General features: G+C 37.8%; 1 protein-coding gene across 1 annotated transcript in view; it reads left to right on the top strand.

Moving 5' to 3' along the window:
* The window catches only part of kdm6a (lysine (K)-specific demethylase 6A), a 143,165-nt gene that overhangs the window by 23,495 nt on the left and 103,640 nt on the right, over positions 1 to 16,030 (top strand). The window contains 1 exon segment of the mRNA XM_007901685.2: positions 5,479 to 5,528. Coding sequence (XP_007899876.2) covers positions 5,479 to 5,528 — 50 coding nt within the window.

Here is a 16,030-nt window from a genome sequence, read left to right as displayed (position 1 = left end):
TTTCAATCTTCAGTTGTGTAAATCATGTGGATAAACTGATGACAAATGTAATCATCTCTATTGTAGCAGCTCTGCAGGGAAATCCTACTATGACATTATTTAATATAACACTGCGTCACTTGCATCTACTGTTAACTGGAATGGACCGAAAGAGTTGTATACCTAGTTTCCTCCTGACGTCTCACACTAAAGAATGGCTAACTTCTGGACCATTGGATCATTGTCATTTCCTGTGTGTACATGCAATTAAGGACAGCTTAATAGAATAGCTAATGCTTAAATACAGCTAAGATCACTTCCTGGAACCCATTTGCCAAGGAAGTCAACGGGACTTCCAGTTCATTGTGCGCAGATAGTGACATTAGCTGTGCATTGGGGAAATGCACAGAAAGTTTCATCAGTGTGACCCAATCAATGATCTGGAGGTTGACTTTTTTTTGTCCTGCTTATAACCCAGCCAACTGCACCATAACAGTGTCTGTATTTTGCTCTACTAACAGTTTCTATGTGAAACATTTTTTTTGGTCATATAGTTTTGTAGTGATTTTTTGCAACCAACAGTGAAATACATGTTAGTGGTAGAGGGACAGAAAGCTTTAGAAAAATATAATTGACTATATCATTGTATTGTGGAATCCAGAATAACTGGAGCTCTGTGATGGCAAGTAGACATTTTCCCATTAGGAAACTCTCTTTTTCCTGATGTAGTTAATTCAAGGTTATTTCGAATCTAGGTCGCGCTGATATATTTCTTCAGTGTTTTATGAAGGAACTCTTAAATTCCTGTAATTTTCTGCTGGTAGACCTCACTTCAAACCCACTAAATGGCTTGTTTGAACTATATGTGTGTCAGCCTGACACAGTGCCTCCGAGTCAGAAAGTTGTGCGTTCAAGCCCCACATCGGGGCTTGGAGTCATATAGTTTAAACCAACACCCCCGTGCAGTGCAGGGGGTGTATTGCATTGCCGAAGCATTATCTCAACGACCTGATAAAGCTCTATATCTAATGCAAGGATTATTATTATATGGTTCCTTTGATTGCTAAGTAGGTTACATTTTGGTACAGCAGAGTTGTACAACTAGCGGATTCCAATTTTGATTCATAACCAGAGTCTACTGATCCAACCAGGGTGTTAAACGGAGCTCTACAGTTTTCATCAGCCATCACTTTTTCCTGATCACTGTCCTGTGATACAATACAAATTTACATTTATGTAGAGTCATTCATGTTGGGAGGACATCCCAAAGTGCTTAACTGAACTGTTGGGCACTTGATGAAAAGTGCATTCATGTAGAGGTCAAGTGAAGATGGGATAACACTCAGCTGTGATTCCCATGCGAATGTGACTATTCCCATGTGAATACTTTGTTGATGCTCACAGTATAGGTTTACATTTAGTATGAATATTTTAAGTAAAATGTAGGAAAAATGCTAATGTCAGTAGATGCATCTCAATGCAATTTACTTGCCTTAAAGGAAAAATGAAGCAAATTGGATAGGAAGAGAATAATTCTGTGGGGTGTACATCTAGGGAACCTAGGAAGGCGTAGGATAAGAAGCAATTATCCGTCACTCCTCCACCACTCTGCAAAATCTACTATATTGTGGATTTTATCCCCACCCATTATCTTCTCAAAAATATTCTTATTACAGGCTACCTAATCCAGTCTCCCTTTGTGAACAAAATCAATCAAATGAAGATTCCTTCATCCCCACATCCATTCATTTTATACCTGGCCTCTCCAAAAACACCCCTCTCCCACCCCGACTCCCAACCCCTAACTCCCAACTAACAGCTGAAGCTCAGCAACACAGAAATCATGGTTCCTGTTGTCTTACTCTGCATGTCGAAGAATCATTCAATACAAAAGCACATTTTTTTAAGGGGATAAGCAATGTAGATTCCCTGCTTGTTTTGGGAGTCTATTCCACATGGAGATGGATGGGATTTTTTAATACTAATCTAGCCTCTTGAATTATTTTAATTTTAAACCTATGGTTTCTGGTTCTGATCTGTCTGCCTCTTCTGTGCTTATAAATTTTAAATTCTGGATAAATAATAATCCTTGCTTTTGATGTAGAACTTTTAACATTGAGAGGATGTCTTGAAAGCGCTTCACAGGATTTGTTTGCACTTTGTAGGTAAACAAGGCAGCCAATCTGGATAAACTAATGTTCCACAAACAACCATTAGTTGAATAATCAATTCTATCTGGGGAATTGTTGGCCAGTACATTGGGAGAAACTTCTTTCTGTGTTTTGATTTGTGGGACCCTTAGAGTCCATCTGAACAGGCATACGTGACCTCGGTTTAACATCTCATACAAAGAAGATAACTTGGATCACGTCCCTCCTTTTTTTTTTCATGTTCAGCGCCTTGGGACATCCTCCCGACGTGAAAGGTGCTATACAAATGCAATTTTATTGTTGTTGTTGCAAGTCTGTCATTACTTTAATTTTTGGAAGTTTGATTTTTAACTGAATCTTCTACATTACTTCAATGTCCTTCTGAAGTTTAGATACTGCAAGCATCACACAGTATTCCAAATATGGTCTCACCAGTGATCTGTTATGATAAATGATTTACAGTAAACATATTTCCTCAGCTTCGTTGAGAACAATTTCACATCGTCTGAACAGCTTCAAGTAAATTATAAATTTATAAATTATTAATATTCCTTTCCTTTTTGCAACACCTCTTTATTTTGTACACTTTAACTGTTCTTCCAATAAGCCATATTACATATTAACATTTATGTTTCTGATGACCCATGTTTTCAATTGATTCAGATTGTATTTATTATCAACATAGTCTTATACCAGATCCGTCACTGACATGCAAATGAGGCCTTTTCATTTTATGACCTTGTGTGTGGTTTGCAACATTGCTACACTGCCCCTGCAACCCCCTTTCCCATGGAACTATCTTTGTTCTGTCTCAACTACAAAATCATTATGTACAATGCAAATAACTTATCAGCTCTGACTGATCCTTTAGGTGCTCTACTTGGTACTCCTTTCATGCTGATGCAGCTCCATGAACAACAACCTGTTCTTTCCTCAGATTCAAGCAATAATATTAATACTAATAATAATAATCTTTGCATTTGATATAGCGTGTTTCATGTTGGGAAAAAGTCCCTATGTGCTTAACAGGATTTACTCTAAAGTGTGTGAATTTTTGTAGGCAAATACAACAGACAATTTGTGAATAGCAGTGTCCCAAAATCAGCCATGAAGTTGATGACAAAACATATCTGAAGGATCGGTGGCCTGAGGACCAGGAGAAATTGCCTTCTCTTTTCGAGTAGTGCCAGGGGTTCCTTATCATTCACCTGGACAGGCAGATCGGACCTTGGTTTAATGTCTAATTCAAAGGATGTGCATCTTTAACAATGCAGCACTCCGCAGCACTGCATCAGTGTCTGCCTACACTGTGGATTCAAATCACAGGCTTAAACCCACAACACTCTGACTCGGTGGCAAGAGGGCTGTCAACTGAGACAGTATGACACATTTTGTCTTTTTAATTCAGAAAAAAACCATACATTTTATTATGGTTCATCTCACTAATGTTCACACCATTTATAATTCTATATTTCTCCAGCTACTTAATTATTCCCTCCTTTAGTATGCCTGTAATTCTTTTCTTAACGCAAATGACTGATGCAGTCCCTGGGTATCCTTTGCCCTCTTTTAGAAATTCATATTGTGTTCACCTTTCTCAAATGCTTGGGCACTAATCATGTTTTCAATGAATCCCTTAAGATAGCTGCCAGAACATGACTAATGTCAACCAGTTCCCTAAGTATCATTATGTGTACTCTCGTATTTTCACCTGCCAGTCACCTCTTTATTCTCCATGCCTTCTTAAAATCAGTAAACATCTTGTTAATAATAACAATAATAATAATAATCCTTGCATTTGATATAACTAGCGCCTTACCAGATCGTTGAGATGTCTTTGTAAAGTTGATTTTTTTTNGTCCTGGACTAGGCACATGCAATACAATTACAATTTACATTTTTATAGCCCCTTTCATATCAGGAAGACATCTCGAAGCATATGCATCAGTCTTTTATCAGCTTTTTGTGCCAGCTCCTGCACCTGCATGGTCTCCATCTGTTTATTGTTTTTGTTCAATTTGTGTTTAAAAGCTGTTTGAAGGACTGATATCAAAATCCGCACCTTATTGGAAAGAAAGGGCTTCCAGTAATAATAATCGTTGCATTTGATATAGCGCCTTCGGGACTTCTCAAATTGCTTCACAGAACATACTATAAAGTGAATTAACTGTATATTTTGTGGGTGAAACATGGCAGCCAATTGCGCACAGCAGTGTCCCACAAATAGTCGTGGACTGAGTGATTATTATTATTTTTTTTTCACCTCACCTCAGTAAGGTGGTTCTGACATGACCTGCTCATGATGAGACCAGTGCAGAAATTTAGAGAAAGATTTAGTACTCAGAAATTGGTGAGGAAATGATTGTTAGAGGTAGTAAAGAGGTAGTAAATATCAAGGTGGCCTCTTGTACTAGATTCTCACAGGCATACATTTAAATGTATGAAACCCATATCTTAAATACTGTATATCAAATCCAGATTTCATATATTCCAGATTTTACATTTTAACAAAGAAATCATTCTTACAGTGAGGCCTAATTATCTCCATGGGGAGGTGGCCTGAAGTACTTAATTGAGTCCAACTTTGTGGGTAACTGAATGGAAGTCTGTAGGTACATTAATTAAACCCAAGTCCTCCACGGTAGATCCATTTCAAAATGTTAATTAAGAATCCTTGCATTGTTATCTGGATTAATTTTTCCTCCAGGCCATATTGTCGGAATTTGCTGTTAACTTACTTAAAAACAAACTAAAGAGAAAGTTTTTGTACTTCTTAATGCTCCTTAAACATGTTGGTTGTGAGATTCCTTTAAAGGGAGAATTTCTTTCCCCAGCCCCGCCCACCCTGCAAGAGATGTGTTTCTTTCATTATCTATTTTCAGTAATTTATTTAACATTGGCTTATGATGAATCCAAATAATCTTTCAGTAAAATTAGGAGCTATGGTAGTTCTTGCGCGTAATCCTTTAATGAGCTCATGCTTGATCAGTTAGCAAAAACTTCCTCAGTCTGTTGCAATAAATTATTTGAGTTCATTTGTTGCTATAATAAATGAGTGCTCTGGGTAATTGGAAGAGATATTAATGCTTAGGACAAATGCTTGATATGAAATGTGCTTTCTTGGCATATGTTACATAATGTAGGATTTTAAATGAGATTTACAGTTAATTCACAATAGAAAATAACCAATGGTAAAACTTACCATTGGGATTCATGTGCAGAAGTATCCCTTGATTCAGGTTGCAAGTCATAGAATAAAGTGTTTAATTTTTTTTACCAATGCAGAATCCTTCTTTTGATAATACTGTTGAATATGGATAATTAGTTGTTTTTTTTTCTCTCCTTTCAGCATTATCTGCATACCAGAGGTACTACAGTTTACAGTCTGACTACTGGAAGGTTTGTATCATCTGAATAACTTGTTATAATTTAATCAAATAGCCTCTTACAGAACAGTTATTTATATATTTGCTGTTCATCTTGTTACAATCTTGAATAGAGTGGAGCAAACAATATTCAAAAATTCAATAAGTTGCTAATGTTTTCTCTCAAAATTATGATGCTATAAAGTGTATTCTCAGTGAACCTGTGATGGTGCCTGAACAAGTTGCAGGATTATTTGCTGCATAAATACAGTGTAAAAATTGTATTGTATGCTGAAGATAAATGAAGAACGGTGAACCTAAAAGGTTACCACTAATATTGACTGATTTGAATTATGGAAATGAGAACAATTATTCAGGATGACTAATGCAGTTTCAGGTTACCTGACAGATTTTATCTTGTCTGTTTCGTCTTTAATTAATCTGAATAAATTGGTAGATAAGATAAAAGGCACAAAAAGTTGAGGAAACAAATGGAGGCCATAAGAGAGGGGAGAATAGTCTATTGGACAAAGAACATTGTTTTGTATTTTACCTAAGTGTGTTTCTCTACACATGAGTCTTGGATTGAAGGCTTGGATGAACAAACGTTTTAAAGAGTTCAAAGTTGAGAAAAGTTTTACTGTTAACAGTTTTAGTTAGTAAATTGAAATTGCAAAAGAAACATGTGCACTATATTAAATGAATTAAGTTTCTATCTTACAACAGCAATGACGTCTGGAATAAGACAGAAACCCAGTTCATTATTTATATTTTCTTTTTCTCAGCATTCATTCACCACTGGAGCAATTTGGAGCTAAAGCATTGGGAAATCTATAAAAAGAGTTGATCCGTTCTGTACAATGGTTTTGATGTTTGGCAATGAAACAATTGATTCTTCCTTGTAGCTCCTCTATATATAAAGCAGAATTTTTTTCTCTCACTGGGTGAAACATATAAGACTGTGGTGTATCTACTTAGAATTGAGTTGTTTTGCCCACAATAACTTCCTGTATGTAAGAAAAAATGTAGCATTCCATTAACATTAATTTTCTCTAATCCCTGTTGATTAAAAGAGTGAGAATACTACTTTGATCTTATTTTCTTATTTTGCCATTTATCTCTTGGCTCCTATTGAAAACAAATTGGCTTATTTATGATGAATCTTGTCTGTGGTTATTTTGTCCTTTTCTAGTTTGCTACTTTAAAGGGGAAGCTTCAGTGCTTGGCTAACTATTGCAATTCCTTTCTGAGGGAATGAAAAGTCTAATTAATTTTGAAAACAAATTTACAGGGCTGGTTATTGAGTGTTGTGTGATGGTCCTAGCTAATAATTTTAAGTGCCTGTGTTGGCGTGGTCTCCCTCTAGATTGCAGTTGATGTGATCAATTTTATTGCAGACCTTTTATTTTTCCTTTCTATCTTGAGTACTTTTTTTCTGTTTCAGTCCCAAATGCTTGGTTTGATTTTTTTAAACAAATATTTAACAGAATGTGGTGAAAAGTGTACCATGTGTTTTGGGTAAGCAAACTGTAAACTGTTCAGCATCTAAAAGGGGATGTGGCATGAAGCTCTGGAATAACCATGTAAATTTGAATTGTTAATAAACTGTTTTATGCTTCATGAATAAATAAATGTATTAGGAATCATGTAGAGTTAAATAATCATTCCTAATACAAAATTCTGTTTTTAGAAGACACAAATTGAGGGACTTTTGTGAGCTGCTTATTCAAATGTACCCGGTGACCCTGTTATATTTGGTGTTTTGGATCCATAAAATTGGACACCAAAAAAGTGTCTGGTAACATCATGCACTCAGGAATCTGACTGGTCTGTCGTGACTGATCTCACTTGTGGTCCTAGCCCTAGATATGCTCGCGGAAGCGGTTGTGACGGAATGACGGGTTGATTTCATGCGAACATGTGCAGTAAATCATCAGGTTCATGCCTGAAGTCACTTGTAGTGACTGCAGGTCCACAGAGCACGAATGTTCTAAGCAAATGTTGTCTTGCTCTGCAAGGAGCCTTAACCTTTACTTTATGAAAATCTGAAGTCGGTGGAAACCCTCAAGGGGTCAGACAGCATCTATGGAGAAAGCATCTATGGAGAAAGGAAAGTGAATCCACGACCCTTTGTTAGAACAGTTCTTAGGAAGGGTCGTGGACCCGAAATGTTGACTCACTTTCCTTTCTCCATAGATGTTGCCTGACCTGCTGAGTGTTCCCAGCGACTTCTGTTTTTGTTTCAGATTTCCAGCATCTGCAGTATTTTGCGTCTTCTTTATGAAAATCTGTTGCTTTCTAAACTGGATTTTTTAAAAAAAAACTTGTAGAACCTAAAAAATTCACTCTAGTTCGCAAGTGTGTGTGTGTGTGTGTGTGTGTTTGCAAAGATGAACAAGATAGGATTTCTTTTTGTATTTCTTGCATTTTTTGTATTTCTGGAATCTAAGTGCTCCAGGACTCTAACTCGAGCGAAGGGTGCTACATAAATGCAAGTTGTTGTTATATTTGTACCAGTGACAAAACAGTTGAGATTTATTGTGTAGGAAAAATAAATGATTCTGCTGCAGTTGCTATTGCTGTCATGAAACACCACTAGTTTAACTCATTGGAGGCCTCTAGTAGCAGAAACCAGGTACTGCGGCAGTAAATACTAAACAGCAATACACAGGGGAAGTATGGAGGTAGTTCCTTCCAGAGATGGCACAAGTTCTGTGGGCACATCCTGCCCAGTGCATTCTTGAAGGCTGAAGTTCTACACAGATTTTCCCTGTTTCTGAAAGGTATCGGGCAAAACTCCACAATACTCATCCGTGTTCACTATTGAATTTTGGTCACCATTCCTCCACAAAATCCTTTCCTTACCCTGCAGCTGAAAGCCATTTGTGCCACATGTTTTGCATGGCTACCGATTCCATTAACTGAGGCAGCGTTATAACAAAATTGGCCAAATTCTACTTGGTCAGGTTACCACTCCTCTCATTCCCTGTGTTCACAACTTTACACAAAAATTACTTCTGACATCACTTCCTTTTGTCAGTGGCACTTCATGAAAATGTTGCACATGTGCAGCACGCAGAAAGTAATGTCATTGACAACGTGACACCCTGCTAATTGTTCATTTTTTTCATCACCGGAAACCACCTGGTCAGTGCTAGAAGCCAGGAGTACTGCACTTCCAGTATAGTCTGGATCTACTGTAGCCGTTCTGTATTTTTTGTCTATCCATTTGACCTATTTCTATGTATTTTCATTTTCTGTGTATGTTCATTTTTCACAAATGAGATTGATTCCACGTGTCCGAGAAACACTGCTGCTGATTTTAAAAATCAAGTTTAACGTGAGATTGTTCTACCTTCCATTACCTTTCATATATATACATCTAAACATGTAGTGTTTAAAACAAGTCAGGTGGAGTATCCACATTTTAATATACATATAATATTCATTGGCTTGTGTTTGTGCGAGAATATGTCGGTTGTTAAGTTCACTTGATTTCTGTTAACGTGAACAAAGCTAATTTGGAACAAATCTGGTTCACTGGAAAACTATTAACATCACATTAAAAAGCACAAACAGACTTAACTGAAAAAAAACTCATGCATTAATTACATGGCTGAATTTATTTTACACAGGTCTCCACACTGTATAGAAGGCTTATAATAATAATTAGAATAATAATCCTTGCAAAGCATTGCTTAAAGGAAACCATATTTAAAGAGAAAATTGTGGAAGTAAAGTTCTGATTGTATTTGGTATAAGATCCCAATGATTTTATATTTGTTTCTTATTCTGACAACAACTGATGTCAGTGTTTTATGTGTGAAGTTTAGACGTTCTTAAATTATAACAACTTGCATTTATATAGTGTCCTCACATGTGGTAGCTCCTGGAGAGGCAGAGCTTAACACTGAGTTGGGGGGAAAGGAGGAGGTGACTGTAAGCACGGTTCATTGACGAAGGTCTTCAGGTATGATCTGAGAAAGGGGAAGGAGTGGGTAAGGCAGAGATTTCAACGTTTTGGGGCATAGTGGCTGAATGCTGAATTTCAGCTGAGTGTGTTTTATTCCAAGATTCAATACCTTTTTTACACTGGACTGCCTTTGAGTAGTGTGTGCAATGGAGTAAGATATTTCCAATAATAAAAATGCCGCTTCCAATGCATTATTGAATTCTGGGCACAATGTTTTATGGAAAATATACAAGAGAACTATCTTAGTGGAAAGATTAAGGAGCAGTAATCACTAAATCTCTTCACATTTCTAGGTGTACACAGTCCTTTGCTCCATTGTGCAATTGGCTGCCACGTTTCTCCACAAAACATACAGTCAATTCACTTTACAGTATATTCTGTGAAGCCCTTTAAAGACTGTCTTAAAGACATGATAAGGCACTATATCAAATGCAAGGATTATTATTAATAATTATCTACCAACACTGGATGGAAACAATGTTGGACATATATTCCTGAATCAACAACAACAACTTGGATGTTTATAGCGCCCTACGCGCCGGACGGAGTCTCAGAGTGCTTTACAGTTTCGGATCCCGGGACCGAGCCAGGGGGAGGTGGGAGAAGGTGACCAAAGTCATGGTCGAAAAGAAAGGGAGGGAGTGAGACAAAGGGAGTGAGGAAGGCAGTTCCAGAGCCTCGGGGCAGTGGCTGAAGGCACAGCCACTGAGGGTGGAGAAGAGGACTCGGGGGCCAAGGAGGAGGCCAGACCCGGAGGAACAAAGGCAACGGGTGCTGTTTTGAAGAGAGAAGAGATCAGAAAGGTAGGGGGGTGCAGAGGAATGCAGGGACTTGAATACGAGGGTGAGGATCTTGAAATCGATCCTCTCTGGGATAGGCAGTCAGTGCAGTCTGGCAAGGACTGGGGTGATGGGGGAGCGGTGTTTCATGCGGGTGAGAATGTGGGCGGTAAAGTTCTGAATGAGTTGGATTTTATGGATGGTGGTGGATGGGAGACCGGCGAGGAGGGCGTTGGAGTAGTCCAGCCGTGAGGTGACAAAGGCATGGTAAATACAAGAAAGGACAGATGCACTATGAAATTATCTTTAAATCTCCACTCAGCGGTGTATTAGTTGCTGATGAAAATTATATCCAGATCAATAAACTCACTAATCTTGTCCTTAAACAGAACAGTTAGGATCTCCCAGCGGTATGCAACTATGACAACATCCGTACTCAGTGTGTGGACATTTCCATTTTTAACTTGTCAAGGAATTTTGTTTTATGAAGGCTGGCAAAAGTCAGATTTCATCTGCTAGACTCCATTGCTGTACAGATTGGGTGAAATGGCCTTAGTGTTAACAGTGAACATGGCTTTCTTTAATAGGTTCCACTCGTATTTGTTTTCAAATTGCATCATTTTAGTAATTGTTTATTCTTGATTGTCCACATTTGTAATTGAGTTTTTATTATTTACTAACTGTACCCGTTGCAGCTACGCTTGCAACCAAATAATCCAATATAGAATATAGATAGATTTTGGGAAGGACTCCTTTTGGGGAGGATTCGGCGCTTTAAAAATTAAATTTTGTTGTTGTTGCCACGGCTTAACTTTGTTCTTTATTTTGTTCCCTTTGCTTGGTTATGTGCGTCCTCTGTGATGCACAATGCCACAGTGCCACTTTGACTTGGCGAAAGTGGCAACCACTGTAACTGCAGCCAAAAACGCAAAACTGAAAATAGCTCATGAACGATAGGAGATACCTGAAAACAATTATGTCCATGTCACCCCCAGGTGCAAGACCTTTCCGATGAGGTATAAATCACATCTCTACGTCAATCGGTTATTGAGATCCTTCTTGAAGCGCAGGCAGACATTTTTGTTATATTAGTATAGATTATTAAAAAAAATGAGACCTTTGCTTCTTAATTTTAATTTTTTTCATTATGTATTCATTGGAAGAGGATTGGCTACTCGAACATGACCAGATTTAAGCTTGTTAAGTTTCTCTCAATACTAGTCTGAGGTTCTCAGGCCTTCAAAGTTTTACTACATTAAGTGGTTAAAAATTGCATTTAACTAAATTAGTGATTCATAATGTTAAGATGACTCAATGTCCTTATCCATCTGAGGCTGGAAAGCGACATTTCCATTTTATTCTACTTGCTAAGTAGAAATCTGTTTGACAATTTTGGTGGTAAGAACTTAAAAACATGTAAATATTTGAAATGGTTAATAACTTTTACAGCAAAACCATTATATGCAATTCAAACAGATGTGTACAGTAGTTGAAACTAAAATCAGAAACATAGTTTCCATTTTTGTACATCAAATATGTTATTAATGGCCATTGTGAATGGCCATTTTTAAAAAAATGGTTTATCGCCATCAATCTTCTTATCTATCTATACAAATAAAGGTGATATATCTGTCTAGGTGTCCACCAAGAACACAATAACTGATTGACGTGTATATATATGACTCATATCTCATCAGAAAGGTCTGTGGGAGAGTGTCATGGGCATATTTTTTTCAGGGATCTCCTATCGTTGATGAGCTTTGTTTTTAAAAAATGCTTTAAGTAAGCCCCCCAAAAAGTATGCATAGTATTCTGCACCAAAATAGCTATGCCTGTTATTCTGCAACAAAGTAGTGATAAAGGTCACACACCCTTCTAGAGAGATACAGCTATACAGGTTCGACCCCCAAATATCCTTCCTCCCCCACATCCGGTCCCTCACCAGCACCGCCTTCGCCCACCTCCGACGCATCGTCCGACTCGCCAATACGGCTAAAAAGTTTAGTAGTACATTGAAGGGTTACTTAAGGGATAAAGATGCCTATGAAGTGAAGATCAAGCTTTTCAAGGATAAATAAAAATGCCAGACAAAAGAGAGTCCTGATTCGTGTTCAATGTTCAAAAATCAAGTAATGTTGCTTATGTGAGACAATTCACATATCCTGTGAATGCAGTGACATGCAGAAACCTTTTGCTTATCAGCCTGTATCTAAGTAAAAGTAACAGAAGCAGAAATTACATATGAATATTAGGTGAATTTTACCCAACTTTTATTGCCGTTCACAACTGCTATTTAGGCTCAAGGCTTCCCCAGCTGTCTGTACATGTGCAGTACTTTTGCCGTTGATTGCAATTTTAGCAGCTGACATTGTCAAAAGAGGCATTTATCAGGAGAACTGGTTCAATCACTGGTGCCTCCCAAGTAAGCAGGAATTATTTCATAGTGAGTTGACCTGCAACATGGATGATGTGATGCTGGGATTTGGGATCTTTAGGTAAGGAAACAGCAGGGTCCATAGCTCAATTGTGTTATGAGCAGCCCTGTGCCATAACTAAACATGTTATAATAGAGTTGTACTCTAGCTCTTTGTTTTTGGACATGTCTTCGTTCAGATTTCTTTCTTGTGTTTACGGCAAATTTTAAAGCTGCAATTAGCTGATAGTAGGCTTGACTTGTTCTAGTAGTTTGGCCTGTGTTATTATCATATTTTTCCAAATATAAGACCTCAAGGAGACCTCCTTTTGTATAGAATTTTTGCCAAACCTCCCCACTTTCGAGATATAATGACAGGCATGTGTGAAAGTGTACTGCTATAGGTCAACTGCAACATTTGTTTAAGAAAGCTGTGTATTTTCTAGCTATAGGAAAACGTGGAATCAGATCATCGTTTTGCCCATAAAAAATACAGTCAATTCACTTTGCAGTATATTCTGTGAAGCGCTTTGAGACATCTAAAAGACGTGATAAGGCGCTATATCAAATGCAAGGATTATTGTTATTGTTGAAGGGTTATTTCTTTAGAAGTTGACAAAGCTTAAGAAACATGCCCCAGCAATCAGCACTGTGGACTAGAACTACGATTTTATGACTTTTGTCTGTCTACCTGTGCATACCCTCAGTCCAACCTCCCCAAATCCGCGTCTACTTCCTGTTGATTAATGGTTATCAGCAGCATTTTTCACACTAATGGTGGTCTCTGTAGAAATTTTATCTCTTTTGGTTATTATATAGTTTCAAATTTTCCATCTTTGCTTTCATTAAAGAAATATGTCATTGTTTTATCTATCTTTAAATCCGAGCTGAAGATCTATTTCTTCAACCATACCTATGGTCACCTCTTAACCCTCCTGATCGGCATCCAACCTTGCCACTGTGTAATGTTCCGAGATGCTGTTCTACATGAAGGGTGCTGTATTAATGCAAGTTGTCTATCCATGCTCACTCCTGTTCTGATAAAAGATAGTACTCAAAACGTTTTTCTCCTTTCAGTTAATGGTTTTTCTGTGGGGATTTCTAACATTTCTGTTTTTATTTGAGATTTCTCTTATTTTACATTATTTATCTTCTGTTTGTATCCATTTTTTAAACACATTCATTCGAAAGCATTTTACAAGCTTCTTACACATTTTCAACGTTTAATAAGACTAGGAGTACAGAGGCATTAAGCTAAGCTTTTAATATTTTCAACCATTACTGCTACCCAGTATGTTCAAATAGAGCATCTCTTGCCCGTGATATCAACAGAACTGTGGTAATACCAGAGATTTCATCTGAAAATAAAGCTGATATCTTCTTAAAAACTTTAATTTTCCAGTCAATTAAAACCTTTATGATGGAAAATCATTGAGAAATTTACTCAGTAGGCTTGATTTTATTATAGTGATTAAATGTTATTGTAAACTGTGTACTAGCAATGCTGGTGTAACTGACAATTTTAGTGAATTAAGCCCCAGATGTAATGATTTCTACAGTGTCTGCTGATTTGTTTCAATACTGTCTTGTCACTTGCCCTTGTACTTATGTAGATTAGCAGATTTCTTTAATTTTATGTCTGCATAGAGGTTAGGTTTCCTGTAAATAGAGAGGCATTGCATTGTTGTATGGAGTTTATTTGATGATCCATTTTAATATAAATTCACAAGAAATGAGAAAATTGGTTCTGTAGCATTAAAAAAAAGAGCAGCATGATGAGTAGAGAATATAATATATATAACAAAACCATTTCTAAGTTTTGATTATTTGCTGTGTCAAATAGGGTAAATAGAAAGCAGTCCGTTTTACTTCAGCTTATCGGTAATGTGAATCTTAGGATCAGATAAAAGGACAACAAGATGGAGCTGAACAACATCTGAAGCATCTCTTGAGTTCGTACTCCAGGAAAAAATATGGTATTTTGTGATTTTATGGTCTGAAGAAAATGCAGTTCTAATCCAGCTATTGTTTCTATAGTTGTATAGGATGAAATTGTGATGCTATTTCTGTTTGCTTCAAAGATCCACTGACCTTGATTCTAGTGGAATAATGAGGAAATACTTAGAGCCAAACAACAGCAAATTGCATTTATTGCCTTTCACGTGAGGAGGATACTCCAAGGCGCTGGACAGTTGAGGGTTTGCACTTGAGCTGGGTATTGGAATCAAGAGGGCTGGAGAGCAATGGAGGTGGGCTGAGAGGATGATCGAAGGCACGGTCAAAGAGGAGGGTCTGGAGACAGGCCTTGGAAGGAGGCAAGGGAGAGGGCGAAGTGAAGGGACTCTGGGATGGAGTTCCAGAGGTTGGGGGCAGAAAGGCTAAAGGCCTGACCGCCAATGGTAGGGCAAGCAGGCTGGGGGACATGGAGCAGGTCAGTGCCCATTGAACGGAGGGAGCAGGTAGGTTGGTAAGGTCTTAGCTGGTTGCAGAGGTAGAGATGGGCAAGACTGTGGAGGGCTTTAAAAGTGCATGGATTTTAAACTCAATCTTCTGGCAGATGGGGAACCAGTGAAGCCGGTTGATGATGGGTGTGATCAGTTCACAGAGCTTGGTGTAGCAGAGGACACAAGCTGCAGAGCTCTGAATAATCTGCATCTTGTTGAGGGAAGAGTTGGGAAGTTCGGCGAGCAAGGAGTTAGCATAATTAAGTCTGGACATGATAAAAGCATGGATGAGGATCTCGGTGGCCTGAGTTGGGTGTCATCTGCATACATGTGGAAGTTAGCCGCTTGGCTGTAGATGATATCACCCAGCGGAAGCATGTAAATACTAAAGAGGAGAGGACATGATGAAATACATTCAAACTGCTTCAAGCAACCACTCCCCGTTAACAATCACCCTGGAACAGCCCCTTCAATGGACATTCACATACACCAATGAACCCTTACTCAGAGGCCACTTTGGCCCAGTCCCCAAAGAGGTTGTTGAAGACAGGTTTGACTGTATGTTTCTATGTAGAACCTTGGTAAAATTGAGCCCATCTCAGTGGTGGTGTTTTTTTTAAATGTGAACATCGATTGTATAAAATGTATCTTAAAAATAGTTTTCTGTACCTAATAGCAAATGTTTGTCCTGTATTTATTTCTTTAATATAGAGTGAAACTACACATAATAATTGGACTAATATTGTATTCCTTAATTACTATAAATAACTTCATTTATTAGCAGTCTTTCAACAAATGGGATTTTTGTAGTTGTATTCACACCATTTCAGATTTTGTTAGATTTGTTTTCTTATGTATTCACTGTTTGAATACTGAACTCTCTGAAAATGTGTTGCACAAGTAATGTAGAACAGAAACAAAACCATA

The sequence above is a fragment of the Callorhinchus milii genome, unplaced genomic scaffold (assembly GCF_018977255.1).
Source record: "Callorhinchus milii isolate IMCB2004 unplaced genomic scaffold, IMCB_Cmil_1.0 Scaffold46, whole genome shotgun sequence".
Lineage (NCBI taxonomy): Eukaryota > Metazoa > Chordata > Chondrichthyes > Chimaeriformes > Callorhinchidae > Callorhinchus > Callorhinchus milii.
The sequence above is the reverse complement of the archived record's forward strand: the minus strand, read 5'-3'. Positions and strand labels throughout refer to the sequence as shown.